This window comes from Heptranchias perlo, chromosome 4 (assembly GCF_035084215.1).
Source record: "Heptranchias perlo isolate sHepPer1 chromosome 4, sHepPer1.hap1, whole genome shotgun sequence".
In the NCBI taxonomy this organism is placed as follows: Eukaryota; Metazoa; Chordata; class Chondrichthyes; order Hexanchiformes; family Hexanchidae; genus Heptranchias; species Heptranchias perlo.
In genome coordinates this window covers 42,445,871-42,465,743 of record NC_090328.1, presented here as the reverse complement: position 1 = coordinate 42,465,743, position 19,873 = coordinate 42,445,871, and the positions used below count along the sequence as shown (strand labels likewise).

Below are 19,873 nucleotides of genomic sequence, written 5' to 3'. Positions count from 1 at the left end.
ATATTCTGGATTGACATACCCAATGACTATTTTATGTACCTCTATATTAACTCTCAGACACCTCCTTTCCAGGCTGAAGATTTCAAGTTTCTCCAGTCTTTCCTCATAATCTGGTCTCTAACACTGGGATCAGGCTCTTGGCTTTTTTCTGTACTGCCTTCAGTGCTTGAATGTCTCAGCAACCAGAACTGGACACAGTTTTCAAGGCATGGTCTGACCAGAGCATTGTACAGATGGTTACCAACATCTTCTGACTTGTATTCAACCATTCTGGTTATTTAGTTTAACATTCTATTGGCTTTGCTGATTGTTGTTCTGCATTGGTTGGACATTTAGCGTCGACTCTACTAAGATTCCTAGGTCTCTTTCAGTTCATCCTTAGTTATTTCAATACCTTCATGGAATATGTGTGTTGGGTTATTTTTCTTTCCTATATGCAATACCTTGCACCTGTCTACATTAAATTGCATCAGTCATTGATCTATCCAATTATTTATTTTGTCCAACTTACACTGTAATTTCTGAGCTGCTTTCGCCGGTTCCATTGCTCCTTCCAGTTTGGTATCATCAGCAAATCTAATCACTTTGCATTGAGCTTCCGAGTCTAGTTCATTTATATAAATGAGAAACAGTAGCAGCCACAACACTGAGCCCTGGTGTATCCAATTCAGTACTCGTTTTCTACCCTTTAGCCAGCTTCTTATCCATTTCCAGGATTACCCTGAATCCCTAAAGCTTATAGTTTAACTATTAGCCTTGCATGTGGGACTTCATCGAATGCCTTTTGTAGATCTCGGTACACTGAGTCGTAGAGCTTTCCACTTTCCTTAAAGTGATTGAGGAGGTTGGACAGGCATGTTCTTCCTATTCTGAGTCCATGTTGGCTGCTGTTTACTAGATGATTATTGCACAGATACTCTTGAAGTTTACTCCTGCTTATCAATTCCACTCTTTTACAGGGAATGAAAATGAGACTAAAGTATTTGTAGTTGGCTGAGTCTGTTTTATCCCTACTTTTGAATATGGGCACAATGTTGGCTCATTTCCAATCGGCTAGTACATCCCCAATGTGCAGCGATTTTCTCATAATGATTGTCAGTGCCTCACAAATCTGTTCCCTTGTCTCTTTCAGCACCTAGGGATAATTACCATCTATCCCTCATGATTTGCTTGTTTTGAGCCCTTATAGCCTATCTAGGGCTCCTATCTCATTAATACTGAAGTTGTTGCCTTTATTTTAGTTACCTGAGGGCACATTAATTGCATCTTCCCTTGTAAATACTTGGAGGAAGGAGTCATTCATAACGTTAACTGCCTCATGCTCATCTTCAGATTCAATTTGCATCCATCTTTTATGGTTTCATCTCTCCTCTGACTACCCTCTTATTGTTATTGTACTGAAATATTGTTTTTACTGTTTAGCCTCTGCTGCTATGCTTTTTCTAGGTCTCTCTTTTCCCCTCTGTTCATCCTTTTAACTTATTTCTGCATTTCTTATATTTATCCCAGGGTACTCTCTCCCCTCTCACTATAAGATTTGTTGTCATTTTTCCTTTTTATATTATTTTGAAAGTGTTTGTTGATCCATTTTGAGTCACATTTATTTAGTCTGGCGAGTATGTTTAGGAGTTAAAAACATAGGGCTCATTTTTCAGAGTAAAAAATAGATGGGTTGGAGCATGGGGCATTTCAGACCCACCCCCAACGCGCCCATTTTCGGTTTTCACGGGCCGGGACAAGGGGCGGGTGGCCAACCCGCTCCCAGGAGGCAGGTCGGGCCTTAAAACCTTTCAAGGAAGCTTCAGGCCTCCATTTTTAACTAATTCCCCATTTCAACCCCAGGGGGTGGGATTCCTGGGCCTTCTGTTTTACGCCTCATGAAAGGCAGAGAGAACATAAGAGCAGGAGTAGGCCACCTGGCCCCTCGGGCCTGCTCCGCCATTCAACAAGATCGTGGCTGATTTTCTACCTCAACGCCATTTTTCTGCACCATCCCCATATCCCTTGATGCCTTTAATATCTAGAAATCTATCGATCTCTGTTTTGAATGTACTCAATGACTGAGCCTCCACAGCCCTCTGGGGTAGAGAAATCCAAAAGATTCACCACCCTCAGTGATGAAATTTCTCCTCATCTCAGTCCTAAATGGCCTACCCCTTATTCTGAGACTGTGACCCTGGTTCCAGGCTCACCAGCCAGTGGAAACATCCTCCCTGCATCAACCCTGTCGAGTCCTGTAAGAATTTTGTATGTTTCATTGAGATCACCTCTCATTCTTCTCTAGAGAATACAGGCCTAGTCTACTCAATCTCTCCTCATACGACAATCCCACCATCTCAGGAATCAGTCTGGTGAACCTTTGTTGCACTCCCTCTATGGCAAGTATATCCTTTCTTAGGTAAGATCAAAATTGTACACAATACTCCAGGTGCAGTCTCACCAAGGACTTATACAATTGCAGTAAGACATCTTTACTCCTGTACTCAAATCCACTTGTAATAAAGGCCAACATTACATTTGCCTTCCTAATTGCTTGCTGCACCTGCATGTTAGCTTTCAGTGACTCATGGACAAGGATACCCAGGTCCCTTTGAATATCAACATTTCCCAATCTCTCACCATTTAAAAAATACTCTGCATTTATGTTTTTCCTACCAAAGTGGATAACTTCACATTTTTCCACATTATATTCCATCTGCCATGTTCTTGCCCACTGCTGAGACTGCAGGTAGGTGCCTAGAAAGGCACTGCTTGTGGGCCCGGAGGAGCAGGCGTGCTTCCCCCAGGCCCAACAAGCCTACCTGCACCGACCGCCACCCCCCGCCCCCCCCAGCAATCCTGGACCCCCCACCCCGATCAAGAAACCCCAACCCCCTGATCCTGATCCTCCCCTCCCCTCCAACCCCGACCCTGATCCTCCAACCTCGATCATCTGACCCCGATCCCGGCCCTTCAACTTCGACCCAAATCCTCTGACCTCAATCATCCGACCCTCCAACTTCGACCCCCATCCTCCGACCCCTGATCCTCCCCTTGAACAACTGCAGATCCCTGATCCCATCCTCCATGACTCGCGACCCCTGTGCCCACCTATGCCCACCCATGCCCCTTGCCCACCCGCGCACCTTGCCCACCCGCACCCCCCATCCATGCAAACAAAGACTTACCTACAGAAGTCCTCTCTCTGGCCGATCTATCGTCCGAAAATCGTAAGGAAGTCCGGGAAACCCATACTAAATTGACCCTCCTGCCCCCTTCCCGGCTCCGTTTGAAAATTGAGCCCATAGTGTGGGACTGGAGTCACATGTAGGTCAGATCAGATAGGAGTGGCAGGTTCCCTTCTCTGAAGGACATTAGTGAATCAGGTGGGTTTTCCTATGACAATCCAGCAGCTTTAATGGTCATTGTCTGGTTTTAATCCACAAATTACCAGATTTGTTAAATTCAATTTCATAACTTGCTATGGTTCAATTTAAATTCATAGGCCTAGAAATTCATCGACTCTGCATCCATTTTGCAGGTGTAATACAGGTGTCTAAGCATCCAACATGGCGGGCGGCGCCTAAAGTGCACCGACCGCTATATTGGTATAGGCTGAAGTATAGGTTTCCAGGCCTATGCCTGAAACAGGTGTTAGGCTCTGTTCATATTCAAATATAGGGCATTGCGTCTGTTTCAGGAACCTTTCCCGAAATTGGTCAGCACTGAACACAGCCAGCGCCAGGCCAGCCCAAGTCGGTAAGAATTCTGAGGTACAGGAACATTATAGTTACTGAAAAACCATTATTGCTTTGTTGCTATTCTAGACCTTAAAGGGATTGTGTCCCCTTAACTTTTGGCTCTTGTGATGACAGCTGTCAAAGATGCATGATGTGGGTCCTCTTTACACATCTTCTTTACTACCTTAGAGGAGAAGAAGTATGAGGAATAAGGCAGCACTAGGGGAGGAGAGAACCTTCTTGTATTCTCATTCCCAGTTTTCATCTGTGCTCAGTGACTTCTCTATTTTAAGTGCCATTAACTTTTTTTTAAGTAGTTTCCTTTCGAATATTTATCGCGTTTCCACATTAAGTGAGCTCCCAGCACCATGCCCAGTCCAGGCTAGAAGTTCGCCATGAATATCCAGTGAGACCATGCTCAGAAGTTCATGCAAGGTCAGCCTTTTCAGAAACAGGCAAGTGAAATACCCACAGTGCTCTGGCACTACACCAGAAAATTTACATACTGGATTTTTGCCTTTGGAACGCCAAGATGATGAAATTGTGACACTTCCGAGGAAACAAGTTTATTTGACAGTATATATAATTGCATTGATCATCAGTAGTTACTTCCTCTGATGATGGAATCAATTCCAGCAACTGTCTTGGATAAATGAATAGCTTCAAATAATAACTGTATAAAATTAAATCAACTACAATGGACGAGTAATCCAGGGGCCTGGGCTAATAATCCGGAGACATGAGTCCAAATCCCGTCACGGCAGCTGAGGAATTTAAATTCAGCTAATTAAAATAAAATTAAATTCTGGAATAAAAAGCTAGTATCAATAATGGTGACCATGAAACTACCGGATTGTCGTAAAAACCCATCTGGTTCACTAACGTCCCTTAGAAGGAAACCTGCCATCCTAACCCGGTCTGGCCGATATATGACTCCAGACCCATTGCAATGTGGTTGATTCTTAACTGCCCTCTGAAATGGCCTAGCAAGTCACTCAGTTGTGCAATCCCGCTACAAAAAGACATAATAAGAATATGGGCTCCGGCTGTAGTGCTGAAGACTTGTGCTCCAGAACTAGCTGCGCCTCTAGCCAAGCTGTTCCAGTACAGCTACAACACTGGCATCTACCTGACAAAGTGGAAAATTGCCCAGGTATGTCCTGTCCACTAAAAGCAGGACAAATCCAATCTGGCCAATTACCGCCCCAACAGTCTACTCTCAATCATCAGCAAAGTGATGGAAGGTGTCGTCGACAGTGCTATCAAGCGACACTTACCACTAACCTGCTCACCGATGCTTGATTTGGGTTCCGCCAGGACCACTGGGCTCCAGACCTCATTACAGCCTTGGTCCAAACGTGCACAAAAGAGTTGAATTGCAGATTGTTCAGTTCCATTCGCAGCCCCTCAGATAATGAAGCAGTCTGTGCCCGCATGTAGCAAGACCTGGACAACATCCAGGCTTGGGCTCATAAGTGGCAAGTAACATTCATGCCAGACAAGTGCCAGGCAATGACTATCTCCAACAATGATGTGGAGATGCCGGTGATGGACTGGGGTGGACAAATGTAAGGAATCTTACAACACCAGGTTATAGTCCAACAGTTTTATTTGAAAATCACAAGCTTTCGGAGGCTTCTCACCTGACGAAGGAGAAAGCCTCCGAAAGCTTGTGATTTTCAAATAAAACTGATGGACTATAACCTGGTGTTGTAAGATTCCTTACATTTATCTCCAAGAGAGAGTCTAACCACCTCCCTTTGATATTCAACTGCATTACCATCGGCGAATCCCCCATCATCAACATCTTGGGGGTCACCATTGACCAGAAACTTAACTGGACCAGCCACGTAAATACTGTGGCTACAAGAGCAGGTCAGAGGCTGGGTATTGTGCACCTCCTGACTCCCCAAAGCCCTTCCACTATCTACAAGGCACAAGTCAGGAGTGTGATGGAATACTCTCCACTTGCCTGGATGAGTGCAGCTCCAATAACACTCAAGAAGCTCGACACCATCCAAGACAAAGCAGTCCGCTTAATTGGCACCCCATCCACCTCCCTAAACATTCACTCCCTCCACCACCGGCGCACCGTGGCTGCAGTATATACTATCTATAAGATACCGTGGCTGCAGTGTGTACTATCCACAGGACGTACTGCAGCAACTCGCCAAGGCTTCTTCGACAGCACCTCCCAAACCCACGACCTCTACCACCTAGAAGGACAAGGGTAGCAGGTGCATGGGAACACCACCACCTGCACGTTCCCCTCCAAGACACACACCATCCCAACTTGGAAATATATCACCATTCCTTCATTGTCAAAATCCTGGAACTCCCCAACTAACAGCACTATGGAAGTACCTTCACCACATGGACTGCAGTGGTTCAAGAAGGTAGCTCACCACCACATTCTTAAGGGCAGTTAGAGATGGGCAATAAATGCTGGCCTTGCCAGTGATGCCCATATCCCATGAATAAATTTAAAAAATCAACTGTGAAAACTATAGAAAAGTATAATTATTGATCATGAACAGTTTTTTATGCAATTGGTTGACTTTACCTTAGTTCAGCTTTACTAGTAAAATTACTGTGTACTGCAGTCAGATGTACAGCGAAGGATTCCACTCCTGTAAAATTAGTAGTGGGAACAGTGAGAAACACTGTTTTACTTTTTTCACCATGGAAAAGGACAGCTGAACCTGTAAATTAAAAGAATGCATTAACTCACGTAAAACAATTTTAGGAAGTTTTATTTAAGATGCTAAAGGACAAACAGCTAATAATGGTGCAAGATGTGGATCAACATTTTAACAGGTAGTGCCAATAACTTTACCCAACTAAATCAATAATGCCAAAAGAATAGGCTAGAAGTTTTTCCAATGACTTCATTTCTGATAGAAACATTTCTGAGAGAAACATTTCTGAGATTAGTGTAAATTCAGCGATTTTATGCTCTCAACATTGCGCTACGCTTCCAGGGAGCACGGGGTAAATTTTAGCTCCCAAGAAAGGGTGGGTTGGGGGCAGATGGCAAGTAAAAATCATCTGTTTTCAGAGCGGGACTGCATCCCGGCTCCAACACGCCTACTTCTGGGTTTAACCCAGGCAGGTCTGTGTGCTTGTGGAGAGCAGACACCAAGAAGTCCTGACCCCACTTAAAGCCGGCGGGCTGATACTTAAAAGGGCAATCCCCTCACTGAGATACTTGAGGTACTTAATACTTTGTGTATTGGAATAATAAAACAAATTTAACCTTACCTGTTTGGGAAGCGATGGGAAACCCGTTCATGTCAGATGAAAGCAAGAGGGAAGGGCCGGATTCACGAGGTGAGTGCTTTTATTTCACTACTTGTGGGCCCGGAGGAGCAGTAATGCTTCATCCAGACCCAACAAGCTCACCTGGCCGACAGGCCCCCGCGATCGGCAGGCCACCTCCACCCACCCAGATGGTGGACACCCTGCCATGGTGGACCCCCACCTACCTCCGACTCTTCAGCCAACCTCCAACGACCTCTGATATTCTTCCCAGCCCCCAATCTCTTCCTCAGTCCTCCGATCTATTTCTTGGCTTGCTGAACCCCTCCCCAGCACCCCCCCACTCCCGATCTTATACCCGGGACATGATCTTATACCCGGGACATGATCTCTCCCTCCCTCCCTCCCTCCCTCCGATCACCGGCTGTGGCCTGCTGCAGCCTGTCAATCAGATTGGCTGCCGGGGGTAAAACCTGGACGTTCAATTGACTGGGTAAGGCCGCGCCGCCCACTTACCTTCCGGGTTTTGCTCCCAGAAATCTTCCCACCACCCCCCAACCCCACTCCCTTCCCGGCTCGCAGTTAAAATTTACCCGCACAAGTCAGAAGTTCATCACTACAATGTTGTAGCTGTATCTTTAATCCATGTTCCCGTCGCGCGCAGGACTGCTGAATTTACCCTATTATCTTTCGTATGTTACCATAATACCATTCAATAGCTGTTACCAATTATATTCCTTTAATTGTTCCTTTGTTGAACTAATTTAATGAAAAAGAGTCTCCTACCCAACAGTACAGAAATTTAAAAACACGTCAAAAAAAGATAATGTTGCGCCCATTTTACAGGCATAGAATGGGCGCAACTAGGTCCAATTTCGGGAACCAACGACCTGTGCCCCAAGGATGCCTGAAGAATGTCTGAACTAAAATTGAGGCCAGGGTGGCCACCTAATACAGGCCTTAGACTTCTTGAATATGTAAACGAGGGACCTAATGCCTGTTTTAGGATTACGATCTGGTATGTTAAATGCATTAATATGCCTTTGTAGACTACTCTTGAGGACAAAAGATAGTTAAATATACTAAGATCTGTTATGTACAGAGTTTAGCTATTTTCTGTCCAGACAGCATCCCTGATAATTTCCCACAATCACAAGTTGTTCGCACTATTGGCACGGATCAATGGGTTTTCCAGGAAGGGATGAAACCATTTAATTTATCCCATGTGATTGACCCTGTGGATCTATTTTAAAGGAATAGGTAGGTTTATATGACAACTACATTTGAGGTGAAGACATGAGTCACGTCTGTGAGAAGCACAAATTCATGCCAAGTTCACTATCCATGCATCTCAATATACTAAGTCCTATAAATTGTTATTAATTTCACTTACCGGATGCCGGTTTGATATTACCAGGTGTAAATCCTGCAGGAACCATGCCATCAGGGTAGCCACTGCTCCACTCTACAACAACAAGCCCATACACACCATTCCGTGATATTACAGCCCAACATGTGCCAGCAGAAATATCTGAGACTTGAAGAACCAAAGAATCAAAGCCAACCTAAACAGAAGAATAATATTCAGCAACCAGTGACTTTTGGCAGCTGGAAAGCTACTGAAATTGTATGGAATTAAATATTAACGACTTCAACAAACATATATCCATTTCTCATACATGTATTCTGTATGGAAATAGAGAAAAAGTACACTTCTGGTCTAGGTAACAATTCATGTATTTCAGATTTATTTACAATTCATAAATCCCTTGAAAGTACTGCTGCAGAGTGTGATATGCCTGGGTTAAATTACACAGTAGGCATTATAAGGTGGCCATCTGTCCAGTTCTGGAATAGACAATCTAGCTCTTCAGTGATAGGTCCAGAAATTTTTTAATTAAATTTTTAAAATAAAACTTAGATTTTCCTCCCACTAGATTGTAAATCCAGCCCTAAAATCTGTTTTTTTAAAAAAAAATAGAAGTCCATCCATTTTTAAGATTAATGAGTTTCTCAGTGATTTTTTTTAGAATTCAAACCAGGATCCCAACCTCTGCCCTGCCACAATTCTACCTTCTGATCTGATTTTGAAATGTGCAAAAGATGGCAATCCAAGCCATGGTCTTGTATGAATAGTCCCTTTCATACTCTGAAATGATACCTTGAAAGTATTAATACATCCTGAATAAATATGAAATAAGCATACTTGAATCAAAGATTATGGGGAGGATTTCAACCCTACCTACCCAGCAGAAACCAGGGGGGTAAGAAGTTAAAATCCACCAGGTGACTAATCCGCTGATGAGTTACTGGATCCCATAATTGCCAAATTTTATTAGCGCTTTTGGACAGGTGCCCAAAGCCGGCGGGTTCCTTCTTTAGATATGCAGATTGGGGTCCGATGATGTAATCGGCCCTGAATACAAGTTTAACTCTGGTGTGAGCAGGGAAGCCTCTGTGGTTTTCCCACCAGGTGAAGGTCTGTCAGAAGAGAATCAGAAGTAGAAGAGGTCATTCAAGGTAAGTTTATTACTTTCCTCTGTGGAGCCCAGAGGAGCAGGAGAGCTTCTCCAGGCACAATAAGGAAAGTTTAGATGGAGGGAAGGTCATTGATGAAGCAGCTGAAGATGGTTGGGCCTAGGACACTGCGCTGAGGAACTCATGCAGCAATGTCCTGGGGCTGAGATGATTGGAACCCACTAGGTGTTAATATCAACCTCGCAAGTGAGAATACTTTTAAACAGTAAATTTTGTGCATGTATTTAGCACAGGCTGTTACGTGTCTTAAATTGCACCCCTGCTATATGAGCAACATCAATTGCTGCCTCCTTGAGCACAAGAAAAATGACTGAACTCTGGTGACAGAACTAGAGCATCCATATTAAAATTTACAATACTATAATGATTAGTTGTTCTTTTCACCAATACTGTGTGGACGAGTACTGAGTTCTCAAAACACAGTGCAAACAGGAAGGGGAGGGACACTGTCTTAGAATGAGTGAGGAAGATAATGCAGTCTTAACCAATTACCTTCAGATGCTCTTTTCCAATTACCAGTATTTTAATGACAAATTGTATATGTGTGGTTTACTGTCAGCAATATACTATCCCATAAAACTAACCAAAGAACCATTGAACAGTAGTTGTCTAGGCAACTAGAGCCTAGCAATCTACTACAGCAACTAGTCAAGTCCGATTAAATAACTGGAAAGCATTGGATGCCACTCTGCCCTGAGGACATTTATTTATGTATGTTTTAAAATGCTGGAAGTGAATGACATGTTGGAATAGCCTGTACCATAGAATGTCAGGATTCAGGTTTTCATCTGCAGTTATTTACATACTGGGTGAGAAATTGGGTTATCAGCAAGAACCAATATGAAATTGGCGACGCATTGAAAACGTGCACCTGAAGACAGAGGCCCGAGGCTCGCTCCAAATTGGGCCTTGGGCCTCATCTCTGAAACGTGAGCTGCGGACGCCAATCCCAATGCAGCTCGCTGGCCGGGCCTTCCCAAAATCGGCCGGCTCGGACACCGAGCTGGCCCACAGGTAAATGTTGCTTTTGCCCAATTTGGCATTGGGGTCCTGAAACAAAGCCTTAATGAATAATTGGAAATGAAAGACATTTCTGCTAATTTCCCCCAGCAAAATCACTTTTTTTGACAAAATCTTGTAAAGCAAAAATGACTGAGAAGTAACTAAGTATCTCAACGTCATTATTACTTTGTTTCTTGAATTAAAAAGTGCAAGTTAAAAAAGGAGTTATGAATCACAACTGAAATGTTTGGCCATTCTTTCAATCCAGATCTTTCAATCCAAATCTATCTTTTACCTCAGAATTTGCTGCCTCTTCTGGAACAAATATAATTGCTGAGTCTGTCCCAGTGAGCAGTCGGGGAGGAATGGAGGTATTTCCACTCAAAAGGCTCACATTTATTAATTCAACAGAAATGTCAAAATCCAGTCCGAGGAAAGTCTAAAAAGAGAAGTCAAATGTAAAAAGCTATTAATCAGTAATCACCCCTGGCCTACAGAAACTTAGGTCACTACTCCTCTCCCTTACCACAGCAGTCTTATATGCAAGACAAGCTGGAGGATACTTCTGCAGTACAGCATCCTAACATCTTGCAGTTAGTACTTCCAAGTTCTGCTCCAACTTACTGTGTCCACTACTAAGATTATGGAGGTGAACATCCAAGGGGTTCTGCTCGTTCGCCATAACCTTGGGCCTCATTACCATCGAACCGGCGAGCAGCGGCAGCTCGCCAGGGAAGAGGTCTTGAAGATCGGGCTTCTGCATCGCCGGCAGCGGCCCTCAGGTAAGTCCTTAACGGGGGCCGGGAGAGGACGGCGATGGAAAGGGGGATAATGGGGATGACTGGGAAACAGGAGATCGCAAGGGAGGGTAGTATTGGCTGGGAGGAGGGTAGCCACAGCCATCGGGATGGGGTGAGCTGAGGTCACAATCGGAGAGTGGCAAGTAATAGCCGCCAGCGACCCGCAGCTTTAATGTGGGGTCAGGAGTACTCTTGCTCGCAGTGAGCGAGCGCTTCCTGCCAGTCATATTGGAGGCTTAGGTGCCCATATAGCACCCGAAAACAAGCACGGCGACATCGAATTTCTAGGTCTGAGTGTGTTGGATCAATTTCCCTGCCTTTATGGCCAGAGCCTATTCTTTCTGTGAGTATGCTGCCCCATGGTCCTCCTCATGCAAGGAATGCAGTATGGGAGGTAGCTCAGCATGACTCATCTTCCTAGCCTGCTCTTGGGCAATGAAGATGACTGGAGATGTTTTTGAACAGATGCTGGACAGCAAAGTTTTAACTGTGCAACAGGACATCAAAGGGATGAAAAACAATTCACCTTCAGCAAAGCAAACCTTTAGATATGCTGGCAGCCTAAAAAAAAAACTGAAAATGGTGGCCACAGACCATTCCACCCAGCTTTAAAAGATCCCATTAAACAGATCTTGCTAGTTTTATCAGGTTGGCACTCTGGGTGAAGCCTTGGCTGGCATTGGAAAATTTGGCCTGGATTACCAAGGACCTCATTGCACATGATTACAAGGCCTGGAAACGTCTTAAGCGTGGGTCTGAAAAAAGGCCTAAAATCCCACCAGATGTACTCTGCATCTGATTTCGCAGTATTCACCAGCAGCATGGGCACATGCAATATCATGTCATATATTTGCACACTTATCTTGGCAATCTTACGTAGGCCAAAAGATTTCTTCATCACTTGCTCCCAGATTTGTCCACAGATGAGACTGCATTAACCTGATCTACCATTTCCGTCCATGTTGGTCTGGTTGTACTCTTTTTTTGCAGGTAGCCCTTTCCTCCAAATAAGACCATCCTTCATGTGCAGGACTCCTTGCAGCAGGACCTCCAAAACATTTTCACTGAATAGAGTTTTTTTCTTCCACCAACCATTTTATGCATGAATTAAAAAAAACCTTTAAGAGCTGCTGGTGCTGGAAATCACACCTCCACAGACTCGCCCAGTGGGTCATGTGCAATGCACCGGGAGCAATGCCAAAATAATTAATTGTGCTTGTCTTGCGTTATCAGCAAGCAAGCTTCCTGATGCAACTAGGGCCGATGTGCAGCAGCCCTGGTGCCAGCATATTGCGTAATAAACAGGATGCTAATAAGGCAGGGCAGGATTTTCCAGGGCAAAAAAAAGGACACAGATCCTGATTTTCTCCCCCCATTCTGCCTAAGTGTAGATCAGGCAGAGTGTTCCCAAAGTGTGTTCCACCTGACATGACCTGAACCCACCTAAATCTCAGGGTTCAGGTCAATACTCCAGGCCAGGTGTTCCCCTGACACAGGCTTTCCCACAACAACCCAGCAACTGAAAGCAGAGAGTAAAGTCCGCCATAGGGCTGAGAAACCTGGAATAATAGTAGTGACTATGGGCTGCAGGCCTTCTGGCTGCTGTCCAAGAACAGTAGCCAGAAGGCCTCGAGCCCAAAGACTTGTGCCTTCATGGCCTTGCTGCCTGCTCCTCTCTCATCTTCTGATCAAACATTTAAAGAAATATTTCTTAATTCTCAACGAATATACATTCCATTGAGAAATAAAAACTCCACAGAAAAAGTGATCCATCCGTGGCTAACTAAGGAAGTTATGGATAGTATTAGATTGAAAGAAGTGGCTTATAATGTTGCCAAGAAAGGTAGTAAGCCTGAGGATTGGGAGAGTTTTAGAAACCAGCAAAGGAGGCCAAAAAATTGATAAAGGGGGCAAAAATAGAATAAGATCCTGAGGGGACTAGAAGGGGTAGATGCTGAGGGGATGTTTCCCCTTGTGGGAGAGACTAGAACTAGGGGCCACAGTATAAAAATAAGGGGTCTCCATTTAAGACAGAGATGGGGAGAATTTTTTTCTCTCAGAAGGTCGTGAGTCTGTGGAACTCCCTTCCCCAGAGAGCGGTGGAGACTGAGTTAGATAGATTCCTGATTAACAAGGAAGTCAAAAAAGTTATAGTAGACAAGAAAGTAGGGTTGAGGTCACAATCAGATCAGCCATGATCTTACCAAACGGCAGAGCAGGCTCAAGGGGCCGAATGGCCTGCTCCAGCTCTTAATTCGTATGTTCGTATGAGAGTAAACTAGCAATAAAGATAAAAACAGATTGTAAGAGCTTCTACAAGTACATAAAAGGGAAAAGAGTAGCAATAGTAAACGTGGGTCCCTCAGAGGCTGAGACAGGAGAAATTATCGTGGGGAATAATGGAATGGCAGAGACATTAAACAAAAATTCGCAGCAGAAGACACAAAAAATATTAGAAATAGTGGGGAGCCAAGGATCTAACGAGAGTGAGGAATTTAAAGTAATTAATATTAGTAAAGAAAAAGAACTGGAGAAATTAATGGGATTCAATGCCGACAAATCCCTTGGACTTGATGGCCTATATCCGAGGGTTCTAAAAGAGGTGGCTGTAGAGATAGTGGATGCATTGGCTGTGATCTTCCAAAATTCCCTAGATTCTAGAACGGTCCCAGCAGATTGGAAGGTAGCAAATGTAACACCACTGTTCAAGAAAGGAGGGAGAGAGAAAACAGGGAACAACAGGCCAGTTAGCCTGGGCTCAGTGGTCGGGAAAATGCTGGAATCCATTATCAAGGAACTGGTAACAGGGCACTTAGATCATCATAACAGGCAGAGTCAATATGGTATAATGAAAGGGAAATCGTGTTTGACAAATTTATTTGAGTTTTTTGAGGCTGGAACTAGCAGGGTAGATAAAGGGGAACCAGTGGACGTAGTATATTTGGATTTTCAAAAGGCATTCGATAAGGTGCCACACAAAAGGTTGTTACACAAGAGCTCATGCGGTTGGGGGTAATATATTAGCATGGGTAGAGGATTGGTTAACAGACAGAAAACAGAGAGTAAGGATAAATGGGTCATTTTCAGGTTGGCATGCTGTAACTAGTGGGGTGCCACAAGGATCAGTGCTTGGCCCTCAGCTATATTAATGACTTAGATGAAGGGACTGAGTGTAATGTGTCCAAGTTTGCTGACGATACAAAGCTAGATGGGAAAGCAAGCTGTGAGGGCGACACAAAAGGAATGATTTTAAAAGAGAAAAATGGGTGGGTTGGGGGCGGGGTAATCAAAATCGTTGTTTTTGGGATCGGGCAGATATCCCGGCTGGAACCCACACATTTTTGAATGAGACTCAGGCAAATCTGCGTGCGTGCGCACATCAGTCATTAGGAAGTCCTGCTCCCACTTAAATCTGGCAGGCTGATAATTAAAGGAGCAAATGTACCTCATTGAGGTACTTAAGGTAGTTTATTTTTTGTATATTGGATAGTTAAAAAGATTTTAACGTTACCTAGGCGACTTCCCCACGGCTTCTGATTCACGCCTGGTGAAACCAGACGGGAAGGGCCAGATCAGTGAAAAATAAACCAAATAAATTAAATAAAATTACATTTCCCACTGTAAACAAATTAAATAAACATACCTTAAAAACGATGTTACCTGGAAACCCCCCCCCCACCACCAACTCTGATCCCGATGTCCGATGGCTCCACTCTAATCTTTGTTCTCTCCTCACTCTACCCCAATCTCTATCCTAACTGCCGATGAGGTCTCTCTCTCTCTCTATCTCTCTCCCCCCCCTCCACCTCGGATGTGCAGCTCCTGTCGGCAGCCAGCCTGTCAATCAGACTGGCTGCCGGGCACAAAACCTTTGATTGGCTTTGATTGGCCTTATTCACCCCATCTACTTCCCTTCCAGGTTTGGTGCCCACAAATCACCTCCACCTGGATTCTTCCAGCCGGCACATTAATATTGTGCCCAGAGGATCTGCAAAGGGATATAGACAGGTTAAGTGAATGGTCAAGAAGGTGGCAGATAGAGTATAATGTGGGGAAATGAGAGGTTATTCACTTTGGTAGGAAGAATAGAAAAATAGTATATTTTTTTTAAATGGTGAGAAACTATTAAATGTTGGTGTGCAGAGAGATTAGGGTGTCCTCGTACATGAAACACCGAAAGTTAACATGTAGGTACAGCAAGCAATTAGGCAGGCAAATGGTATGTTGGCCTTTATTGCAAGGGGGTTGGAGCACAAGAGTAAAGAAGTCTTGCTGCAATTTTACAGGGCTTTGGTGAGACCACACCTGGAGTACTGTGTACAGTTCTGATCTCCTTACCTAAGGAAGGATATACTTGCCTTGGAGGCGGTGCAACGAAGGTTCACTAGATTGATTCCTGGGATGAAAGGGTTGTCCTATGAGGAGAGATCGAGTAGAATGGGCCTATATTCTCTGAAGTTTAGAAGAATGAGAGGTGATCTCATTGAAGCATATAAAATTCTGAGAGGGCTTGACAGGGTTGATACCGAGAGGCTGTTTCCCTTGGCTGGAGAGTCTAGAACTAGGGGGCATGGTCTCAGGATAAGGTGTCGGCCATTTAGGACTGAGATGAGGAGGAATTTCTTCATTCAGAAGGTTGTGAATCTTTGGAATTCTCTACCCCAGAGGGCTGTGGATGCTGAGTCATTGAGTATATTCAAGACTGAGATCGATAGATTTTTAGACTCTAAGTGAATCAAGGGATATGGGGATCGGGCGGGAAAGTGGAGTTGAGGTCGAAGATCAGCCATGATCTTACTGAATAGCAGAGCTGACTCGAAGGGCCGTATGGCCTACCCCTGCTCCTATTTCTTATGTTCTTATGATCTGAGAGGGACCTAGTGCAAGGCCCAAGACCTGCTTCCTCTGAGTACCTGCCCAGCATGCCAGCAGGAAAATGAGGCAGAAGGCCCCCTAGGGACCTTCCCATCTCATTTGCAAAGCTGCCTGTGTTTGTATTTTCATCCAGGTGCAGGCACTCTGTGCACCCCCCCTCATTAAAGCAGTAGTGCAAGTCCCTCACCACACCTCAAGCATAGGTAGATTTGCTAAACTGGAAGACCAAATATTTTTTACTTTAAGCTGTTGTACTCACCTGATTTGTGATTGGCACTGTGGCAACAGCAAAGTTAGCACCATCTCTGACCAATACTGTTCCCAGAAACCCATCCGTTGAAAAATCTTGCCCATGAAACATGAGCTTGTATTCCACAATCACATCTTGAAACGTTCCACCGTGTCTTGTAATATTAATCTGAAAGTGGCGACTCAAGTCACTTTCAACAATCACAGTTTGCCCATCTGAGTAGATGGCAAACAATCCATAAGGGTCATCGTTTGCAGGAACATGAAATCTTGAACTGTCCTTTTCCTTGTTCAGATCAGCCCCTCCTTCCACAGAAGTCAGCCTAATTATGTAAACTTCATCTAATTCTGGAATGTCATCAGCTAACAGCTGAACGTTTATCTCTGCATTTTGCTGCATATCTAGGATAGTGACTGCACCACTGATTGAAAAAAAGTCTCCTGTCATATCTGAATCACTCTGCAGCTTCCAGTACACCTTAAAACAAGATACAAAGATAGTTAGTAATTTGAATTAAGAGCAACATTACAAAGTATGGTGAAAATGTGTTCCGTGGAATTTGATATTTAAATGTGTACATTTCTGATGTTGAATTAGTTTTTTTTAAGCATTTTCCCAAATGAGTTAAAAAATATCGGGGGCATAATTGGGCCTTGCAGTGCACGTTTTGCAGGCGCTACGCGGACACCTAAGCCCCGAAAATGGCGTCCTAGATGCACATGCACACTTCCGACATGAAGTACGCAGGATGCCATCCTGGTAAAGGTGTTTGCGCACACGCACCTAACGAACGCCAGCAGCATGTAGAGTCGGGAAATTATGACGCGAATCAGTGTGCAACACTGATTTGAAGCAGCTGGCAACATTTTGGAAGTCCATGCTCCAGCCAACGTATTGTCTTAACCTCGCACAGCTGAACAGGACCTGAACGGCATGAAGGACCACCCCTCCCCCTACCAGCACTATATTTTTTTTATTCGTTCATGGGATGTGGGTGTCACTGGCAAGGCCAGCATTTATTGCCCATCCCTAATTGCTCTTGAGATTTAAAAGGGATAGTTGCTGGATTATTTATTCTGGCTGCTGGTGCAAATGTATGCATTTTTGGCAGTTTCCTATTCTTGCAATATTCTATAAAGAGTGGTCTGGCAGGTCTTGCAGTACTGTTAGTGGCATTTAAAATATTGCACTGAAAAAAGTTGCTTCCAGACATTGGTGGCCTGCTAGGGCTTCCTCTGGGAATTGTGCATGACTGGGAGAATGAAGAGAGGCCATGCAGAGCAGGGCAAGCTGCTAGAAGGAGGAGGAGCAGGACACGAGCAAGAGGCCATATCCAAGGAGGGTCTTCAGGGACCAAATCTTTTACCTCAACTTCAGTGACAACCAGTGCATCAGACATCTGTGGTTCACTGAAGAGGTAGTAACTGAAATTTGTCAACTGCTGCAGCCACAACTGCAGCCTCAAAGCAGGGCAAGGACAGCATTGCCTGTGGCTGTCAAGGTAACTGTGGCGCTTAATTTTTATGGCTCTAGCTTCTTTCAGGCTGCTCCTGGAGATATAAGCAACATCTCACAGTTTGCAGTGCACTGCTGTATAAGGAAGGTCACTGAGGCTCTGTACGCACTCAGAAACAGATTCATCTCATTCCCTCTTGCCAGAGGTAAACAGCAGGAGCAAGCATGAGGATTTGCTCACATTGCAGGTTTCCCCATGGTGCAGGGTGACATTGACTGCACACATATTGCCATGCGTGCTCCACATTTGAACTCGGCCATATTCATAAACAGAACGGGATTCCACTCCCTCAATGTGCAGCTGGTGTGCAACCACACTCAGCTCATCATGGAGATCAATGCCCACTATCCTGGCAGCAGTCATGATTCCTTCATTCTGTGGCAGTCCAACGTGCCACCTATATTTCAACTACCACGGCAATTTAAAGGCTAGCTACTGGGCGACAAGGGTTATCCCCTCATGAAATGGCTCACAAGGCCTACAACGAGAGCCATGCTGCCACATGGAACATCATCGAATGCACCATGGGAGTCCTTGAGCAATGCTTCCGCTGCCTAGACCATTCTGGAGGAGCCCTGCAGTACTTAGCTCAGGGGATATCAAGATTTGTCATTGTATGCTACATGCTGCACAAATTTGCCATTACGAGGGAACAGCCCTTGACACCGCCTATCAGGCGAGAACCTGAGCAAGAGGAAGAGGAGGAAGAGGCAGAGGAGGAAGTGGAGGAGGAGGAGGAGGAAGTGGCAATTAGGCCCTTTCTGCCATGGCTCTAAGTGATCAGATTATTAATGAACGATACCAATAACCTCAACGACACCTCCCCATTCTTCAACAGTCCCACACTCCTTACCTTTCCTCTCTCACATGACCATCATATCATCCTCCTTATGATTACACATTGCTTCCTCCCTCAGCTCATCGCAGAAATAAAAACAACCAAATGCAAATTCAAATCCACATTTATAAATTAACACTTGAAATGATTCAAACAAAATGAAACCATTCACCCTTGTGCATTCCCTTAGTGTCTGTCATTCGCGTGCCTTTCCTAGTGCTCCCACAAGGTGCATCCCCAGTGGTTGGAGCATGGGTGGTGGAAGGCTGCTGACCTTCAAATGAGGAGACTGCAGATGGCCTTGGACGACGAGCTCAAGCATCTCTGGGCCTAGAGGGCTCGGCTGGGTACCAGCTAAGCCTGGGCTGTAGCAGTCTGAGCCAGCTCGCTGACAGGCAAGGGCACTGGCGGAGTGCAGAGGTGGGAGCAGGAATGCTGTCATCTTGAGACAGGACAGCAGGTTCGTCTTCCACGGCGCCACTGCCACTCTCCCAGGACTGCTGTGACGCCCTGGAAGCCCCTTTCAACAGTGGTGCCCATTGCCACAATAGCATCAGTCTGAGCTTGTACGGCAGCAGTCTGAGCTTGTACGGCAGCAGTCTGAGCTTCAAATGTATCAGTCAGTCCTCTGATGGCAAATGTTTGTACAGCAATGGAAGCAGTGACATCGGTCATCAGACACTGTATCACAGGTGTACTGATGGAGGTGACCACCTGTTCCATGTGGGAAAGGATGGGCTCCGAGCTCTGCGCAAAGCCCTGTGCCAAGTTGGAGCTGAACTCCTCCATGCCCCTTGACATTGTGTGCAGGCTTTCCAGTGCACCAAGCATTTGGCGAAGTACGCCCATCAGCCTTCTTCTGTAGCCTGGCCCATCGAAGTCATCATCTGACTCCTCGGCAGCAGAACTAGGGTGCGACCTTGCCCTCCGGCGAACTGGCACCTCCTGTATCCATTCCCCCCGCCCCGGCTCCAGCACACTTGTGCCCGGTGTCCCACCACGTACAGATCCCTCCTCTAACCTAGCCTCTAAAGTACGCGAAGTATAATATGCTGGTGGCTGCGAATGTAAGATCGA

At 45.0% G+C, this 19,873-nt stretch overlaps 1 protein-coding gene across 1 annotated transcript in view; it reads right to left on the bottom strand.

Moving 5' to 3' along the window:
* Positions 1–19,873, bottom strand: part of adgrv1 (adhesion G protein-coupled receptor V1) — a 507,287-nt gene that overhangs the window by 220,275 nt on the left and 267,139 nt on the right. The window contains exons 69-72 of the mRNA XM_067982173.1: positions 16,452–16,919; positions 10,813–10,956; positions 8,371–8,542; positions 6,283–6,421 (exon numbers count right to left, since the gene is read on the bottom strand). Of these exons, the coding sequence (XP_067838274.1) occupies positions 6,283–6,421; positions 8,371–8,542; positions 10,813–10,956; positions 16,452–16,919 (923 nt within the window). The remainder of the gene's footprint in view (positions 1–6,282; positions 6,422–8,370; positions 8,543–10,812; positions 10,957–16,451; positions 16,920–19,873) is intronic.